The sequence below is a fragment of the Raphanus sativus genome, chromosome 8 (assembly GCF_000801105.2).
Source record: "Raphanus sativus cultivar WK10039 chromosome 8, ASM80110v3, whole genome shotgun sequence".
In the NCBI taxonomy this organism is placed as follows: domain Eukaryota; kingdom Viridiplantae; phylum Streptophyta; class Magnoliopsida; order Brassicales; family Brassicaceae; genus Raphanus; species Raphanus sativus.
Genome location: NC_079518.1, coordinates 1,713,635 through 1,731,389, shown reverse-complemented (window position 1 = coordinate 1,731,389; position 17,755 = coordinate 1,713,635). Strand labels below are relative to the sequence as shown.

Here is a 17,755-nt window from a genome sequence, read left to right as displayed (position 1 = left end):
ATTATAATTTTAAATATATACATGCACATTCTTAAATATATTTCAAAATAAACAAAATTGTTTTTATCTTAATTTTAATGTTCAGTTAAATCAATTTAAATTAAAATATTAATAAGAAAAAGAAAATTTATAATATTAATAAAAAGATAAATGTAATTTATATTTATCTTTTAGAAAATATTTTAAAATTTTTTTACTGCACATGGTGCAGGAAAACACCTAGTAGAATAGATATGCAGTTACAAAAACAACCGATTACTTACAGAACTACAAAAGAACATAACTTAAACAAGAACCAAAGAGGCTTTGTGAGTTTACTTAAAGATTCCTCTCGTGTGGCTCGAGCCAAGGAAACCCTAGGAAATCGAAAACTTCTTTCTCCGTGGAGAGTTTCATGCTTGCACTTGCTTTACCACCCTGACAAAGAAACATGATCACATGCTCAAACCAAAAAAAAAATCAATTAATTCATTCCATTTTAATCATTCACTTTGTTGTTCCGCTTACCCTGTTACCACTTGAGCTGTGAGTAGCTGGGAACAGTCCGGTGTCGTCGAGTCGATATCCTTTGGATTCTGCTAGCAATCTCAGCCTGCGTTTTCCATTGCATATTAAATATATATATATATATATATATATATATAGGGATGTGTTTGTGTGTGTATTTTTTTCTTATTTAGCAACACAATCTTTTGTGGCAAGCATGGATTATATCTTGTTGATACCTTCTGTTCAACACGTCGTTCCCTGTCCAGGCTATGAGTCCGAATGCATAGATATCCCTCGGGTAAACCTGTGAAAAAAGCAACGCAGACATGGTGATGAATCAACATATCTTGTCCTTTGGCAATGAGCGTGGCTTGTGGGTCCTGTGGAGTTGTGGAGTTTTCAGTGTTACCTTAAAATCAATACGGCGCCTCAGCTCCTGACCAGGATAAGTGCATAGTCCAAAATACGTATCAACGCCTGAACCAGTACCCTGCATGATAGAGGGCAATCATTGAATAGAATCTTATATCAAGTGCTAGAACAGAGTATTTCGATGATTGACAAAGCAAAAAAAAAGAAATGTCAAGTTACCTCTTCACTGTGGGTACTGAAGATGAGATCTTCTCTAAGAAAGTTTATTTCCTTCAAACGCTTTACAAATTTTGTCAAGAAGCCCTTATGACTGAGTCAGGAGTCAGGACAATTAGCAAAGACAAGTTTTAGGGAAAAACAACAACGCAGGAGGAAGAGGAAGCAAGATTGTACATACCTTTGTCCATCAGGATGTGTGATAACGATATCTAGATCTCCGCAAGTAGCCTTCCCTCGTCTGTATGATCCTCCACATACAATATTCACCTGCAGGAAAGACAGCCGTATCCATTCCTTGTAAGGATTATCTACATCCAAGCAAACTGATAAAACTGAAAAGTTCATTACACCAGGCAAAACTTCCTCGCCGACTCTTTGTAGAAGTTGTTCCATCTCTTGCACCTACAACACAGAAAGTGTGAAAATATAAGGAGAAAGCTCCATAAAGGATAGAGAAGAAAAACAAAATTTAAGTAGGAGTCTGGGAATCACACCTCCTGGCGTGGAATCCTTGTTCTGATATCATCAAAATATTTCAACCCCAACCTCTGCGAATGCGTTAGTGAATCCTCGTTCTTCAAGTCTTCTAATGTGCGATGTCCTTTCTCATATAGCTTGAGTGCAGTAGCAGGACCAATGCCCCAAACTTCCCCAAACAAGCTGATTGTACGTACCTTCAATCCAAGTAAGGACACATTCCAAATGGTAAATAATTTGCAAAGAAAAAGTACTAGATATTGGTTCTCTAGCTCCAGGTCATTCACAGTATTTTCTTTAAAAAAAAATTTAAAACATGAAACAAAAAAAATAGTAGAATAACTTTTAACTTATGACTTCAAATTCTACCTTCTCATCTGTTTCAAAGTGTTCCAGCTTGGACAGCTTCCCTGTTGTCACGATTTCTTGAATCTGCCAAACTCATCAGGTAGAAGAATAATGTTAAGTTCTCATAGTAATACAAAACAAAGGTTATAGGTTGGTACTTGGAAAAGACAATGCATCAGTCCATGTAGTGCTTGCCAAAAGCTTATCAACTAGAGCAGATGAAATAGTTGGAAGTACCACAAGCATTAAAGGGTAAAGTGTATGCAGTTCTTGGAACACATTTATTAACACTCACATGATCTGTCAATGACTTTCCGATGCCAGGGAGGCGTTTGAGCTGATCAACGCTTTCAATCTTAGTGGGGAACTTCTCAATAACCGGTATAGCTTTGTAATAGCTAAAGGACCTCCTATCATCACCCAGAGCTTTTTTGAAAGAGAGAGAAAAACAAAGTCACGACTAGTTAAGATCCTTTAAGAGAGAGATAGCAAAACACCAATAATTATACCTACCTCTGTATATGTTAATTAGCTTCCCAAATATCTCAGTGATATTTCTGTTCAAATCAGGTGGTTTGTAAACCGATGTGGGCTGCTATAAATCAAAACAAGATTAATAAGAAACTTCCAAAACCAAAAAAGGATTCATCACCAAAAGAGTCAAACCTCTGATTGTGGAGTAGTAGTAGTGGGAATCTCTGCACTGCCTTCTCCAGTAGGACTAGCACTAGCAGAAGGAACACTGCAACTAGTAGTAGGCGAACCAGGTGATCCTTGTGTATCCTTTTGGCTTTCTAAGCCTACGGTATCAGAAGAATCAGGGGAGTCCCTAGCTCTTTTTGGAGTTGACGGTTGATCCTCACTACCACTCCTTGCAGGCAAAGACTTGTTTGGCTCTTCAGAGCCAATTTTGAGAAGGTACAAGTCTTCAACAGCCTTCTCTCCTGAAGTTAGACTATCTTCTAACCACTGGTAACTCAGAAGGCGCTACAAGAAAAGAAAAATCAAATGTACAATAAGAAAATAAACTCTCTTTTGACCTGAAAACATACATAAATGTCAAACATTTATTTTTTTTTAATTAAAAAAAAACTTACTCCTTTAAAACGAGACAGAGATTCTTTACTGAATTTTCCGACAAGAGATTGGGGATTCATGGCGAGAACATGAGTGAGTTTCTTAGTTAAACGATCTTCCTCCATCACTGCTCCTCCCATTTGAACCAGCTTCTCCTTCCATATCTTCAATTTTCAATGCGCAAAAAAAATGGAGATTAAAAAAAAAATTGAGAAAATTTGATTCTCTCTCCTCGAGCATAAACAAACCTGCAATCGACGGCGCTGGACTCCGGTGTCCACCATGAAAACTACCATTCCGGTGAACATCCCGTCCCGGTCTGGTGAAGGCGACCGGTTTCTTCCTCGCTTTGGCGCCATTTCCAATGCTTCTTCACTCGCGCAAATTTTGCTCCGTATTCCCAACAGCACCGAACGGCAAATTTTGTGAACTTAATTACTGTGTCGTTCGAAGCATGAGTTTTACCCTCGTTTCAATGAACCGAACCGAAATCAGACCGACAGAACCTGCTCTAAACCGGGGTTTATAGCTAAATCACAGTGTGACACGACTAACGTTGAAGTTTAATTTGTGATTTAACCATATTGTTGTTATTCAGCTCAATCTAATCCTAAACTATTAAAACATAAAGTACAGATAAGAATTAACCCTGATTTTAGTTACAATAGAATGCTACTCGTCTAACCACAATCGTTTAGAGTAATAATTAATAAACTTTTTTATCATTTAACCAGCCCATTACGATTGATTTACCCATTATTAACATGATTTTTTTCGTACTAACATAATTCGGTTTGCTATTCGTTAGTCGACAAATAAACTATTAAAACATAAGTACATATAAGAATTAACCCTGATTTTAGTTACATTAGAATGCTACTTGTCTAACCACAATCGTTTAGAGTAATAATTAATAAACTTTCTCATCATTTAACCAGTCCATTACGATTGATTTATCCATTATTAACATGATTTCTTTCGTACCCAACATAATTCGGTTTGCTATTCGTTAGTCGACAAAGATTATAATCTCTGCATAAATTGGTTTACAACTATTAAAGAACCAAGATTCTAAAATCAAGTTAACATAAATCATTTTTTTGAGAAATGTATTCTAAAGTGAACATAAAATTATTATTATTATTATTACTATATAGATTATACTATGTGATTTTCATGTGTTCATACATGGATACAAATATTTAAGAAATAATTAAATTATAAGAACTATTAAATATTTTTTTGTTTGTTTATAAGTAATAGGTTATTTTGTAATTTATATGTATCAATTTTACTTATTGTATTTACGTATTGATATCTTCCAAACGAAACCAGCTTGATAACCAAAAACCAATTCAAAATCAAAGATAACCCAGATTAACCATGAGTGAATGTGTGAAACTTTCTTTGAAATATTTTTAATATAAACCAGGAAATGAACAATCAAAATTACTGAACTTTCAATGTCTCTCACACTCTAGAAGAAAATCTCTACTTCCTTTTCAGTCATCTCAAGAACATGGTCTCTAGCGTCCGTCAGAGCACTCTGGATCTACCAAATGTAGATTCATATGGATTTGTTTCTTCCTCTCAATTTCATTATTCATTTTCTCACATAGTTCTTTACTTTCAACTCATTAAACTCAAAACAAAACAAAACAAAAAATAGAAAATATAATAAAGTGAAAAAGATATTCAAAACTTGTAGATGTAAGATTTCACATGTATTTTGTCTTATGATAAAAAAAAATGAGTAAATTTTGTGCATCATTTTGGTTGATGGTGCTATCTCATTGGTATATATAGTATAATGAGAAAAATTGTATCTACTACATGTGATTATATCTTTCATACAAATAGGATAAATGTGCTATATATTTATTTATTTTAGTGTCCAATCTATAGTATAGATGTGTAACAAGAAGAATGAATAAAAAATGATGAATCTATCAAATAGGATAAATGTGCTATATATTTATTTTTAAGTTGCTTTGTAAAAAGTGAGTTAAGATGTTTTCATCCACATTTTAAACAAGGGTAAAACTAAGATTATCAATATGTTTATGCTTTTAATTAGAAGAACAATGAGATATGTTTTATGCTATGAATTTAATGAAAAAAACATGTAAGATGTTTTATCCACATAACAATCAAATCAAAAAAGAGCATGGACACAAAAGCAAGTTTATAGATTGATAGGTATCACTTCTTAAAGAGCTGGAGTTGCGTTTGTTCTAACTCTCACACTCTAGAAGAAAATCTCTACTTCCTTTTCAGTCATCTCCAGAACATGGTCTCTAGCGTCCGTCAGAGCACTCTGGATTAACAAAAAAAAAATAAAGGACAATGTCTCAGTAAACCAGAATCTTTAAACAAGAGACCTGGTGGTGGTAGCAGATACGTTCTTACCTGTCCAAACTTGGTGATGAAGTTGTTCCCGAGGTTTATCGATGTAACCGTTACATCTTCATTGGCCTTAAGAGCTTGAGCAATGGCGAATGCACCATCATCCTGTATATGAGGTACAACAATAAGATAAAAGTAGCTTACGAGGTTTTAAATAAGACACTACGTCCAAGAACATATAAGTTTTCTTTTTTTATTTACCCGAATCTCATTAAATCCTAGATCCACTGATGTCAGAGCTTCATTAACCACTTTTAAGCTCCGAGCTAAGCAAGAAGCTCCCTGAAAAAAGAAAAAAATGTAAATATAAAACAAGTGAATATGCTCTGATAAAATTTGGATGCAAGTACCTCATCTCTAAGTCCATTTGCCCGCAAGTCCAAAACCGAGATCGTGTTGTTATATCTCAACATGTCTGCAACGTACTCAGCACCCTTAGCGGCTATCTGCAGGGCATATGAATGAAAGATCAACAATGATAAAACAAACAAGCAAACATTTTGAGGACGGGCTTTACCTGGCACCAACCAAGTTTGAGCGTCTTTACATTTCCATGGAACTTGAGAATTTCTGATAACGCTTTTGCTCCATCAGGTCCTATGGGGTTATAACCAACCTCTAACTGAATAAACAATGAGACTAGCACTGTCATCATCTTTCAAGTTATATAAGTAAATAAGGAAACAAAAATGAGAAAGAGTTTCTTGGCACTGACCGTCGTGATAACTGTATTATCTTTCAGCGCTTGAGCTATAGCATTAACTCCCTCTGCGTGGATGTTATTTCCACCCTATTTCACAAAAAAAAAAAAAAACGCGTTAACATCCACAAATAGCTTGAGTTAGGGAGACTGGAGAAGAAACTGGTCACTTCTCACAATGTCAATGGTTGCAATTGAACGGTTCTGCTTCAAAGCATCTGCAACCTTTTCAGCTCCCTGAAGTTTTATGAAAATCATTCGGTCAGTTAACAAGGCACATGATCCAGCTGAACTGTTATAAATTGGATTGTGTAAAAGGTACCTCATCGCCTATGTCATTCATGTAAAGATTCAACCAAACCAGGCTCTTGCTTCTCTTGATGTATTCTGCTACATAGAAGGCACCCTTTGTGGTGATGGAGTTGTTACCCAGGTCAAGCAGAGCCAGTTTCCCTGCACACAAATAGAGGTAAGAAAAGAGTTATAGTCTTCAGTTGAAGTATGAAGAGAGTTCTATCAGAAACTGCTCAAACAAAAAAAAACCTTTGTGGGAAGAAAGACCAGCCATCAAAGCACGAATCCCTTCATCTCCAATGGAATTTCCATGCAAATGAAGCTCCTGCAAGTAGAATGGCCAATGGCTTAAACGGATTTAACTCTCTCGATGACATAATAAAACATATAGAAAGGGACATGAGGAAGTTTGTGTACCCGTAGAGACTTATTACCCTCGAGCCCTTTAGCTAAAGCATTGGCACCCAAAGCACCACCATAGTTCCCACTGAAAGAGCGATAATATTAGACAAAATAAATAAGACAAGCAAGACTAAAACGATAACATCCATCTGCGATCCTAAACTCACTTGAGATGTAAATTTCGTAATGTATTATTCTCAGGAAGAGCTCCAGCAAGACTTGTGAACCCCTACCTCCATTTCAAAAGAAAAAAGGGGGTGAAGAGACAAGAGATTAATTTTATAAACTTGGTGTTTTTTTTGGCGCGATATAGAGGTAGAACTTACAGAATAGTCAATCATGTTATTATTCAACTCGATAACCCTCAAGGTTGAGTTTCTCTTCAACAACTCAGCAATTTCTTTCGCACCCTGCACAGGAATAATAGAAGTACTTGGATGCTTGAAATGAATTAAGGTTATTGTGTCTAACTAAGGAGCTAAATTACAGCATCCGCTTAGACAAACCTCGTCTCCTAAATCAGTACTGTTCAGCTGAAGTATCTCGATGCTAGAATTTTCCATCAATGTAGCACATAAAGTCTGTCATTACAAAAATAAAAGGAAACAATATCTCATAAAGACTATGTACACCTAGAGAATACGCTCCCTCTCTCTCTCTCTCTGATAACCATAAGACATTCAGAAAAAAAAAGTTTACTAATAGCATGTCCACTAACCTTAACTCCTTCATCACCGATAGGGTTTCCAGAGAGGTTAAGAACCTTCAACATAATATTCGACTGAAGAACACCATCAAAGGCTTTAACCCCCGCAGCTGTAATTCCATTTGCAGAAAAACTGACGTCCTCTAAAGTCTGAAACACCATATGGGTATGGTTACTAAATCAACACAAGAAGATCAGGAAGGTAAGTAAGTTGGCAGATAACAGGAGCTTTAACCTGATTGTACCCAAGGCTTTCAGCCAGAAAGAATAATCCTTCATCTCCAAAGTTGCATCCTACAACATAACACTCAAATATAAGCTACATCCATATTAAATTGCACTATCGACGACCAACAATAGTTTTAAGATCATATAAAGTAACACCTGCCATGTCAACACTTCTGAAGGACCTGAGCTCTTTAGCAAACTCGTTAAGCCTCTGCTTGTTCTCCCTATCAACCTTAGCAGCAAAACCTTGCAACAGATTGGTACCAGCACCGATTGACCATTTCACACCTTGTGCAGAAGACTTGCTATTATCTCCAGCTGAAGAAGAAGAAGAAGTCTTTGGAGGAGGAGACTTGGGGGACATGAACTTCTCCACCACTTTCCACAAAACTGTCAGCTGAATAAAACAAATTAGTACTAACAGACCAAGACATTAAAAAAGAAAGGAACTTTCAATGAACACAATCAGCGTGTACCGAAGGTGACAACAACGAATGAGCCAACGGGCAAGATGGAGGAAGCAATCTGCTGAACTTTAGCATTAGGAACCGCTTGTGACTCCTTGTAAGCTCTACGCCGCCTCGAGCCTCCTCCCTCTGATGAAGCTCTGATCGCAGAAAGTCTCGGACTTTGCCGAAGAAACACCACCGCCGGAGAAACGAACAGCCGGTGGGTGGAAGCTGAGCCGCCTCGGAACTCGAACCGCAACCCGCTCCTCCATTGGGACAAACCAGAAGAAGAAGCCTTTCAAGGTTCAATGATTGATTTAATCAGAAGCTAGAGTGATTGAAGAGAAGAAGAGGATTTGCTGCTAGTAAGTAGAGTTTACCTTGGAGAGAGAGTGGAGATAGAGAGAAGAGCTGGTGGTGGTGGAAGACGACGCCATCAATAGGCGCGAAAATCACACTCTGAGAACGGCGAATTGGAGAAGAAGAGAAGCGAAGAGAACAGAAAGAGGATGAAGATGAAGTGTGTGCTAAGCGCGTGCTATTAGATTCGGGTATTAACCGAACTCTAAACCGGGTTCAAACGTTCTTTTTTTTTTGTTAACCATTATATTTCATTAAAGCCCAATGGGCAACTACAGATGAAGTTCACAGGCCCAATCCCCATCGGGTTCAAGTATATCTAGCTGTATCTACTTTAGGTTCATAACATGAAAAAAAAAACATAAAACATGTGGACTTAAATTACACTATTGAGCAAAAATTATTTAATTTTTTTTTATTCCTGTTCGTCTTCTTCTTTCTTCTTCCTCTCAGCTCGGCGACGATGATGGCGTTCGCTGGAATCACGACTTCTTCGAATCCAACTTTTCTTCAGCTAAGGATTTCTACGAAAAGTTTCCGTCATGTGGCTCCACGTAATTCTATTTCATTTCCTCGTTCTTCATACGTGACTCTCAATCGGAGAAACCGTCTCTGTGTTCGATCCTCCTCTGCTCCAGGTTCGAATTGATAATAACGAAAGTTCTCTGCTTTTATCTTATCTTCCGATAAGATAGCTTTGTTTTCTCTTTGTGTTTTGTAGTTATTTTGATTCCCTTCTTGTATAAATGATTCGAAAGTATCGATTTTTTTTTAAATATGATTACCAAAAAAAAAGTGTCCATCTTTTTTTTTCTTTTTTTTAATATTCGGACATGTACTGAGTTTTGCTCTAGTTTGGTTTTTGTGTTCCATGACAAATCGAAAGTGTTTTTTTTTTTTGTAATTTTCTCAGCGGCAACTGCAGTGGAGGGACTGAAACCGGCGATATCCTTGACGGATAGTGCGCTTAAGCATCTGAATAAGATGAGAAGAGAGCGTGGGGAAGATCTGTGCTTGAGAATTGGTGTGAAACAGGGAGGTTGTTCGGGGATGTCTTACACCATGGACTTTGAGAACAGAGCCAACGCGAGACCAGACGATTCCACCATCGAGTACCAAGGCTTCGCTATAGGTAATTAAGTTTCCTCCCTTGGTAGACTGGCCATGTTATATATGAATTGTCGTCACCTATTGTGTGTGTTTGAAGCATGCATCCAAGTAAGAAAGTGATGTGGCTGTTCGGTAACAATCATCAGATGAAGTTCTTAGCTTGACTTGATTGTTGTCCAGGAGACTTCAACTCTCTATTGTTTTGTTTGCAGTTTGTGATCCAAAGAGCATGCTCTTCCTTTTCGGGATGCAGCTTGACTACAGCGATGCTTTGATCGGTGGAGGCTTCTCTTTCTCCAACCCAAACGCTACCCAAACCTGTGGATGTGGCAAATCTTTTGCTGCCGAGATGTGAAACAGCTTTTATCGCAGTAAAAAAAACACATGTAGTTTATAGACTTAATAAAACGTTGTGTATTATGGCTGTAGAATTTCTCAACTGAATCAGAAAACACTGTAAGCATTTTTCATCTGTGATGTTCAATACAAAATGCTTATAAATATTCAACTTCTGGTTACAAATTCAGAAAGCCAAAAAAAAAACAAATTGATCAAAATTCATCAGGTGACTATAACACACATTAGCTCCAGATCAGGCTCTTCTCTTCTTGTAGGATTTGGAGGAGTGCTTATAATCATTGCCCCTCTTTTTGGCTGATTTATCAGTAGACCCACTTGGTTTTTTGGCCTTGTATTCAGAAGATTTGCTAGTCTCGATACTGATGATACCACTTGAAGAGATCTTAGACTTCTCCAAAGCTTCAGCTTCTTTGTCACCAATAGCAAATTGTTCGAGCAGCTCAGGATCCAATTCTATCTTTGCCCTCATTTGTTCCTATCAAACACCAAACATTAAGTGTGAATGATCTTACTCCACCTCACATAGCATCAAAAACAAAAATATAAAGCTTGAACAGAAGCAAATACCTCGACTTGTTTTGCTCCTTCCTTGAGATCTTCGTCTACAGATACATTGTGAGGTTCAAGCACTCTCTGCAACCATATAAGTCAATCATGAATCATATATTCAAATATGAGTGATTGTAAATTACTGAGCAAAGGTACACAGAAGTATCCTCTGTTAGTTTTGCAATCTGAACTTACTTCTTTCAACCGAGGGAAGGTGGCTTCGATCTCCGAAGCTGCGATTCCATTCAAATATTTGTACAACTTCTTGCCAACCTTCAATAGAAGTGAGTGTATTTGCCCCCTCTCTAGCTGCATTTGTCTCTGCAAGTCAAATGTGACAATCCAATTTAGAACATCTACAAGTTTATCTCCAAACGACGGATGAAACGTGAGTCCAAATCATGGACGTTATCTCAAGAGTATATAAATGTCATACCTCGATGGTGGAGAAATCAGACTCCTGCAAGCCCAAGCATAGGAGAACAGATGCTTGGACATATGAAAGCGTGACCGGGAGCTTCTCTTGAAAATAGTGATGTGCTAGAGTTTTACAGAGGTCATAAACCTATAAAATAGAGATAAGAAAAAACAAAGAATCACCCAATGGAACAAAAATAAATAACAAATTAAAACTCAATATGTTCCTTGACCAAAAAATGTATCTAACCAGATTGAAGTCCACAAGATTGTCAGTGTACGCTCTGAGTCTCTCCATATCATAAGGAGAAAAGACTCTGTCGAGTTTCTTTAAATATCCATTTTCTGAACTTACCGAAGAATCAACTTCTGTGAAGTTGATCTTAGGGTTTAAGACACTAGAGACAAACGAGTGATATGAGAATAATGATCAAATCCTCCAAGAATGTAATGAACCAAAAGAAGGTTTAGTGCTAACCTCATTGCAAGTTTATAATCCATCTTCTTGAACTTATCGCTCAACAGCTTAGAGAACCTTATCCTGAAATCTGTACAAAAAGGAAGAAGTGGCCAAAACATTAAACCAAGAACGGCAAAATCTAGTTCTTGTTAAGAATCAACAAACCTTTATAGAAGGGAGCAAAGAAGCCCAGTTCATCAGACTCGCTAATTTCGAACTCATCGTTGTTTAATGGTTTCAGAAGCATGCATGTGTGCTCACCGGTCACAGAACTCTGATCCAACCAAATGTAGATATTGTGTTACTAACTACTACTACTATTATACAAGCCATAGATAAGAAACTCAGTAGAAGGAGTAGAGAGATGCTTAACTTGTATCTGACTGATATAGAATGGAGCAAACTTGTGTTTCCTCCAGAAACGGAAAAGATCCAAAGTAAGACCAAAAGAGACACCTAGGTAGTGGAGTCTCTCTGGTCGTCGATCACGAAGAGGGACCAGCAACGGTGGAAGATTGGCGCGAGGTTTTATTTGTTCCTCAAGCAAAGAAGCCTATGGAAAAGCATTCAGGTAAGAAGCTTAATGCATAAACCAAACAAAAGTAGATAGAAAAAACACGAACCTTCTTAGCAGCTTCGGTAACTTTAACTGGTGAAGCCTCCACGTCGAGTTCATCATCGCCTTCTGATATTGAAGCTAGCTGCCCCTCAAAATATCTGTCCACATCAATCAATTAAGTCATTATCGTCAACCATTGATAACAGCTTACTGTCTACGTATGTAGATTTTCATGAATTTTACCTGGTCAATAGTTCAACCGCAGCAGATCCATATCCCATCTGAATAGAATGCAATAACGAATTTGTTAAATTTACATCGAACCAAACAGATTAAATGAGCCTAAGCTAACTCACCTTCATGGCGTTGGGGTGGACTGCTATGCGTACAATACGAGCACCAGAAAGAGTTGGGAAGACAAGGTCCCTGAACTGTTCACAGAACTTCCATGGTATCTGATCTCCATGTGGTGAATGACCATCTCTCAAACTTCTGATAGCTGATTTCTCAGATATCTGTCCTTCAAGACAGACCTGCAAAAGTACACATCCTGAATCAGTCACAATGCTGCAAACAAACAACTAAAGCAGATCTCCTAGTTTTATTTTATTTTTGGATCTCAAATAAAACAGAAAGTATTGAGCCCTATACCTGAACAACACAGAGTATATCAGGAAGCTGGTTTTTGGACTCATCAACAGGACCTGTACCACATAGAAGTTGAAGGCGAGTACTCTAAATCCGGTGATTTTATTATCTAACTATGAGTAATAGAAGCAGTTATATACCGAGAAGCACAAACAAATGATGAGCAGGAGCATCCGCCAGCAGTTGAAGATCATTAGGAGAATTCTTGTAGTGAGAAGAGACACAAAGTGCCATCATTCGCTGCAGAATACCACTTAATGTCAAGTTACTATTATCAAAATAAAGTTAGTAAACAATCAGATTTTAAAAATCAACTATTATTACCTGTAGAAACAACTCACTGTCTTTGTGATAAGAAAACAGCGTGTCTCGGTTGACATAGTAGAGATCACACTGACTTGGCAGAGGATGGCTACAATATACAGAAGAAACAACCAAAAACCGAAAGATCAGTTGGGGGGAAGAAAAGGGATTATTTTTTATTAACAAGAACTTTGTATTATTTTTTTACGTGAAATCTCCATACCATGAAGGACTGGGGAGACAATTAGCAACATCAAGGCATAGTAGACCATTGAGCCAGGATTCAATTGGATCTCCAGAAGCGTATCTAATTGACTCAGTAAGTTCTATCTTCTTGAAAAGGCAACCTGAATCCAAAGAAACGACAGACAGTTAAGGTACTCCCCAAGGTAACAAATAACAAATTAACATCATCTACAGAGCCAAGAAGAGAATGGATTTCTAATACTAAATACAAATACATTGAACAAGATACAGAAGTTAAATACCAGAAAGGGAGCCTTCAACACCAGTAGCAGGGGCTCGGCTTTGTTCTTCTAGCTGTTGGAGGAGTTTCAGAGACAAAGACCTACCAGTACCTTCATACCTTTGATAAAGAAAAGGAAGTCAGTGAACCTAACTGGCCCAAATTATAATCACGGCATACATAATGGTAATGTAAGCAGAAAAAATCATGTTTCAACGTACCCACTGACAGTGGATGATAAGAAAACTAGGTAAGGTCCAAGTAGCGACTTCACAACTGGCAAAGGAATCGCAGCTGCTTCATCAATAACCAACAGCTCAACTTGTGAGAGCTTCTCGTGTTCATGCGGTTGTATATACTGCAAGAAAGAACAAGAGAAAAGCAATTAGAGATAAGTTCACAAATATTTATCAAAACATTATCAGACAAGCCACAGTTTATTATAAAAGCCAGGAATGAACAAACCTGGATCGTTTGCCTGTGCTGCTTAAAGATGTTTATCCGTACGATTGCTTTCTTGAAGTCAGGATTCACACTTCTCACAACATCATACTCAAGATGTTCCTTCAAAAACATATAGTCGAAGAATGTTTTAATCTCAAATTGCCTCGAGATAATGCAAGACCAGCAAATAGATTTCTTTAAATGACCTTTGAATATGTGATGCATAAGAAGTTCATATTACCTTGTATTCAAGAGCATCGAAACCTTTGCAAACAAACTCGAAGAATGTTTTCAAGTTATCTGGGCTTGGTGCTGTTACGTAGATATTAGAATACCTAACAGCAAATAAGATAAAGTATCCATAAGTTAACGTATATATTATCATAACATTTGTGAAATAAAAAAGAGTACATTAACCCAAAGCCTACCCAGCAGCAACAGCCCCGGCAACAGCTAAACCAAGTGCGGCAGATTTTCCACGACCTCGACTAGCAATCAGAGCAACTATGCTCCGTAGAGTCTTATCCAGTATTGCATCGAAAAATGTGACAACAGCTTTACCCTAAAAAAAACAAAACAGATACTCAATCCTGATCCAATGTACAACACTTCTTCATCCAATGTACACAGGGGGCAAAACTACATACCTGATCCAATGTACAACACTTCTGGATCAAAGGACCAACAGGAAAATCATCACTTAGTGCATCTTTCAAACTCTTTAGATCTTGTTCTGCCTCAGAAAGTCCCTCCGGATCCTTTTACCAGAAACACATGAAAGTAAACCGTTAATGATGCTCTAAGAGGCATGATGGAAGATAGTTTCTCTCAACAACCCTTAAATCTGCTAAAACAAATTACCTCCTTTGCTGGAACTTTTGTGATAGATCTGATATGAGACGAAAGCGGCAGTATATTCAGCTCGTCATCCATGACAACGCATGCTTTGCAGGACGCTAGAGATAACAGAAAACGCTCGTTGAAACGCCCGGAAGTTTCAGAGTGTGACTCAGTTCGAAATCTATCATGCACATCCTGATACGAAAAGGAACCAATCATGTAAAAAACTAGCCAAGCAAGCAACATAATTTACATAACTGCCAAAATCACGGTTCATACCATAACCATGGTGCATAGACTAGTAAGTGAAGCAAGAGATTGCAATAGTAATACAACCAGCCCACCCCCTTCCACCGTCTCAATGGTTCTTGCTAGTAGATTTGGGGTTAAAGCTTCAAAATCCTAAACATATAAAATCAAATACAAATGTTTTAGTAAGTAGCAGCAACTATATTTACTTATATCATAATTAACCAGGCCTACCTGTAGGATGCACATGCCAAAAGTATTCCCGAGGACTCTTTCAGAATCTTTGTACATGCAATGTGTTACTTCCCCAACATCAAGGAAAAGAGAGAAAGCGTCAAGCTTTTCAGGATCTAATTGTCCTCTCTCCTTCATCTTCTTCAGCTGCTTTGAACGTTTTTTATTGTGACTGCACAAAAAAAAAAAAAACAATTCCACTATTTAATATTCAGGACCAACTTATGGACTTTGCATAACTTGGTTACATGATTACTCTTGATGACTAAAACTAACTCCACGACTATGCCTAACATAGTTCATAAATAAACTATCATTCTCAACATGGAAAGACCAAAAGAAAATAAAACATAAGTGCGTTCTAATAACAACGTTTCAAGGTAAAATTTCAAAATTGGAAAAGATTAATATTTTCTGAAACACAATGATGATAAACAGAACCTGCTAATGTCGAGTCTGTTCTTGTAGCACCATAGCACACTTGTGTTAGACTTCACCATCGATTTTGACAAAATGTGATGAAGATTAACAATCTGTTACATAACCAAAAGAACACGCATTATAACTCATCTCCAAGAACCCAAAAAAAAAAAAAAAAAATTGAAGGAGAATGAAAAAGTAGAGATTTTTTATAAGAAGAACAGAAGAGATTACCTGGTCACGAGACTTGTCACCGACGATGACAAACATGGAACGATGTCTAAGTTTAACACCGTTTTCAATCAGAGTCCTGATACGCTCGTCTACCTTCTTCCTCATTCTCACACACCAACTTTTTGCTTCCTAACCTTATGTCCGAAACAACATTTAATGAACACACAGTTAAGTGCTGTTTTGTGCAAAACGATATTAAGACAAACCCATGTTCTTTTTTTTAGTTCAGATAGATTCAAAACATAAACCCATTTGAAAATAATCTTTCCTATTACAAATTCGAATCAAAGTTTCGAACTTTCTATGAGAAACTCAACGAAGCAAAGTCTCAGAATTTATAAAAACACCAAAAAAAAAAAAACACAAACGGATTTCGACTCCAAGCTGTGAAATCAATACTTCGTAGGCTGTGAACAATAGTAACGTGTGTGACGGAGAACGAACCTGTCTGAGATTGAGGATGGTGTGACGGAAACAAGCAGAGAGGGTGAAAGAAACAGACTTTTGTGTGTAACAAAGCAGAGAAAGCTAAAACCCTAAAACCCACAGGGTATCCACCTTTAAACCGAGATCCGACCGGTTTGCTTTTTTAAATCGGTTATCAACGCGCATTGGGCCCGTAAAGGCTGTAACTTGTAGCCCATTGGGTCTATTAAAAAAAAAACAATTTAGCTATATAGCGCGCCTATGATAATATTGTTAAAACAATTTAGCTATAGAGCTCTTTATGATCTACAAAAAAACATTTAAAACTAAAGATTTGTAACAATATGCATATTGAGTCTGAACTTGATTTAAAATATATTAACTTCTTCTTGCATTGATTGAGCACTGAACTAGAGTGTACGTTCTTTTCATAGAGAATACAATATACATATTCTAAAGATTGATGCCTGCACACGACATGATCAATCGAATATTTACTATCTAGCAAATAATGATGCACGCAAATAGCCAACTATGTATTAATTTAAGAGAAATTATATATACTTGTCACTTAGTACACGTCTTCGACAATCAGAGCTTCTTCGAAGACATATCTGATCGATGGGTGCTCTACCAAATTAATTTTATAGACCAACTGATTAATTTAAAATCGATATTAATTTTTAACTTACATCTAACGCCAGTGTTTTAATTATTAAATCAAGAATCATTCAATCTAATAAAGTAAAGGATACTTCTCGTCCTATATATTACGTAGAAAAAACAGATTGTCCTTCTAAAGAATTGTAATTTCGCAACTACACACATATAACGAGTCTTTCAAACAACTACAGTCGAATAATAATTAAAATATAATCTTTATGTATTGCATTATATACTAGTTTCCTCGATGGTCAAATGTAACGTTGAACCACTCAGTAGGTTTTAAAAAATAGACTTTGCTTTAAGAAAGCAATAATTTCAATATTGATGAAAATTATAATGGATGCATATGCCGTTTTATATTTTATAATCCATAGTTGATAGAAGGATTGGTGGTACAGATGGCGAAGTCTTATTGAAGAAATATAATGTTTAATCAATTTGGATGAACAAGCTAACCTGACCTAGCTTGGATATATCTTTATCACCCACAACACTAGATAACATTATCTCTTCTTCTTAATAATTCATTTAAATTTTGAAAATTAGTCTATTTCGTTTAGTGGCTATCCTCCAATATGATTACATTTCATATACCATGGTAACATGTCACATGTTGTGATAATAAAACACAACAAAATACTTATTAGGTGACCTAAGTTTGAAAGGAGCTTTTAGGGCACGGCGAATAGATATCCTATTAGTATAATTTCTATGTATATGCATATGATCATCACTTAGTAGAATCTATGTATACTGTATACATAATACATTCAAATACAAGTTCATACAAAAACAACAAATACTCTATACAGGATGAACTATATTTCACTTATTTCAGCAGAA

At 36.8% G+C, this 17,755-nt stretch overlaps 4 protein-coding genes across 5 annotated transcripts; 1 reads left to right on the top strand and 3 right to left on the bottom strand.

The window, feature by feature from the left end:
* Positions 1-184: 184 nt before the first annotated feature.
* Positions 185-3,407, bottom strand: LOC108809612 (DNA polymerase lambda). 2 transcript variants are annotated; one of them, XM_018581754.2, is made up of 14 exons: positions 3,231-3,407; positions 3,003-3,146; positions 2,572-2,892; positions 2,419-2,500; positions 2,201-2,331; positions 1,927-1,989; positions 1,575-1,754; positions 1,429-1,482; positions 1,259-1,347; positions 1,081-1,171; positions 899-979; positions 726-793; positions 508-592; positions 185-417 (listed from the first exon to the last, which is right to left on the bottom strand). In XM_018581754.2, the coding sequence occupies exons 1-14, from the start codon at positions 3,339-3,341 to the stop codon at positions 319-321; spliced, it is 1,599 nt and encodes a 532-aa protein (XP_018437256.2). In that variant the 5' UTR covers positions 3,342-3,407; the 3' UTR covers positions 185-318. The 2 variants fall into 2 exon arrangements, with proteins under 2 accessions (XP_018437256.2, XP_056849030.1); XM_056993050.1 differs by having other exon boundaries at positions 2,419-2,497.
* Positions 3,408-5,026: 1,619 nt separating this feature from the next.
* Positions 5,027-8,703, bottom strand: LOC108806418 (uncharacterized). The gene is made up of 18 exons (XM_018578527.2): positions 8,548-8,703; positions 8,195-8,462; positions 7,875-8,108; positions 7,726-7,784; positions 7,503-7,640; positions 7,291-7,365; positions 7,111-7,194; positions 6,952-7,013; positions 6,800-6,869; positions 6,632-6,707; positions 6,411-6,541; positions 6,266-6,325; positions 6,104-6,178; positions 5,906-6,010; positions 5,739-5,834; positions 5,590-5,670; positions 5,392-5,493; positions 5,027-5,299 (listed from the first exon to the last, which is right to left on the bottom strand). Exons 1-18 carry the CDS (start codon positions 8,602-8,604, stop codon positions 5,231-5,233), a joined length of 1,842 nt encoding a protein of 613 aa, XP_018434029.1. The 5' UTR covers positions 8,605-8,703; the 3' UTR covers positions 5,027-5,230.
* Positions 8,704-8,884: 181 nt separating this feature from the next.
* On the top strand, positions 8,885-10,140 carry LOC108813158 (iron-sulfur assembly protein IscA, chloroplastic). The gene is made up of 3 exons (XM_018585627.2): positions 8,885-9,165; positions 9,441-9,659; positions 9,850-10,140. The coding sequence occupies exons 1-3, from the start codon at positions 8,991-8,993 to the stop codon at positions 9,990-9,992; spliced, it is 537 nt and encodes a 178-aa protein (XP_018441129.1). The 5' UTR covers positions 8,885-8,990; the 3' UTR covers positions 9,993-10,140.
* LOC108813157 (RNA cytidine acetyltransferase 1) lies at positions 10,078-16,413 on the bottom strand. Its single transcript, XM_018585625.2, has 27 exons — positions 16,265-16,413; positions 15,821-15,954; positions 15,608-15,699; positions 15,167-15,338; positions 14,963-15,085; positions 14,705-14,878; positions 14,491-14,601; positions 14,272-14,405; positions 14,085-14,178; positions 13,865-13,963; positions 13,621-13,757; positions 13,422-13,519; positions 13,157-13,280; positions 12,955-13,042; positions 12,771-12,870; positions 12,634-12,686; positions 12,339-12,515; positions 12,226-12,263; positions 12,047-12,140; positions 11,797-11,976; positions 11,589-11,697; positions 11,442-11,511; positions 11,214-11,361; positions 10,983-11,111; positions 10,742-10,867; positions 10,565-10,630; positions 10,078-10,472 (listed from the first exon to the last, which is right to left on the bottom strand). The coding sequence occupies exons 2-27, from the start codon at positions 15,923-15,925 to the stop codon at positions 10,230-10,232; spliced, it is 3,084 nt and encodes a 1,027-aa protein (XP_018441127.1). The 5' UTR covers positions 15,926-15,954; positions 16,265-16,413; the 3' UTR covers positions 10,078-10,229.
* Between the last annotated feature and the right edge of the window lie 1,342 nt (positions 16,414-17,755).

Excerpts from the sequence above, each read along its gene's own strand:
- LOC108809612 (XM_018581754.2), bottom strand. The coding sequence starts at position 3,341 with ATGGCGCCAAAGCGAGGAAGAAACCGGTCGCCTTCACCAGACCGGGAC. Across the intron at positions 1,348-1,428 it reads GCGAGGAAGTTTTGCCTGGT|GTGAATATTGTATGTGGAGG; the intron begins GTAATGAACTTT and ends TCTTTCCTGCAG. Across the intron at positions 980-1,080 it reads TCAGTACCCACAGTGAAGAG|GGTACTGGTTCAGGCGTTGA; the intron begins GTAACTTGACAT and ends TCTATCATGCAG.
- LOC108806418 (XM_018578527.2), bottom strand. The coding sequence starts at position 8,604 with ATGGCGTCGTCTTCCACCACCACCAGCTCTTCTCTCTATCTCCACTCT. Across the intron at positions 7,014-7,110 it reads ATAACATGATTGACTATTCT|GGGTTCACAAGTCTTGCTGG; the intron begins GTAAGTTCTACC and ends AAATGGAGGTAG. Across the intron at positions 5,300-5,391 it reads TCATCACCAAGTTTGGACAG|AGTGCTCTGACGGACGCTAG; the intron begins GTAAGAACGTAT and ends TTGTTAATCCAG.
- LOC108813158 (XM_018585627.2), top strand. The coding sequence starts at position 8,991 with ATGATGGCGTTCGCTGGAATCACGACTTCTTCGAATCCAACTTTTCTT. Across the intron at positions 9,166-9,440 it reads TCGATCCTCCTCTGCTCCAG|CGGCAACTGCAGTGGAGGGA; the intron begins GTTCGAATTGAT and ends TAATTTTCTCAG. Across the intron at positions 9,660-9,849 it reads GTACCAAGGCTTCGCTATAG|TTTGTGATCCAAAGAGCATG; the intron begins GTAATTAAGTTT and ends TTTTGTTTGCAG.
- LOC108813157 (XM_018585625.2), bottom strand. The coding sequence starts at position 15,925 with ATGAGGAAGAAGGTAGACGAGCGTATCAGGACTCTGATTGAAAACGGT. Across the intron at positions 15,339-15,607 it reads AACAGACTCGACATTAGCAG|TCACAATAAAAAACGTTCAA; the intron begins GTTCTGTTTATC and ends TTTTTTGTGCAG. Across the intron at positions 14,602-14,704 it reads CAAAAGTTCCAGCAAAGGAG|GATCCGGAGGGACTTTCTGA; the intron begins GTAATTTGTTTT and ends TTCTGGTAAAAG.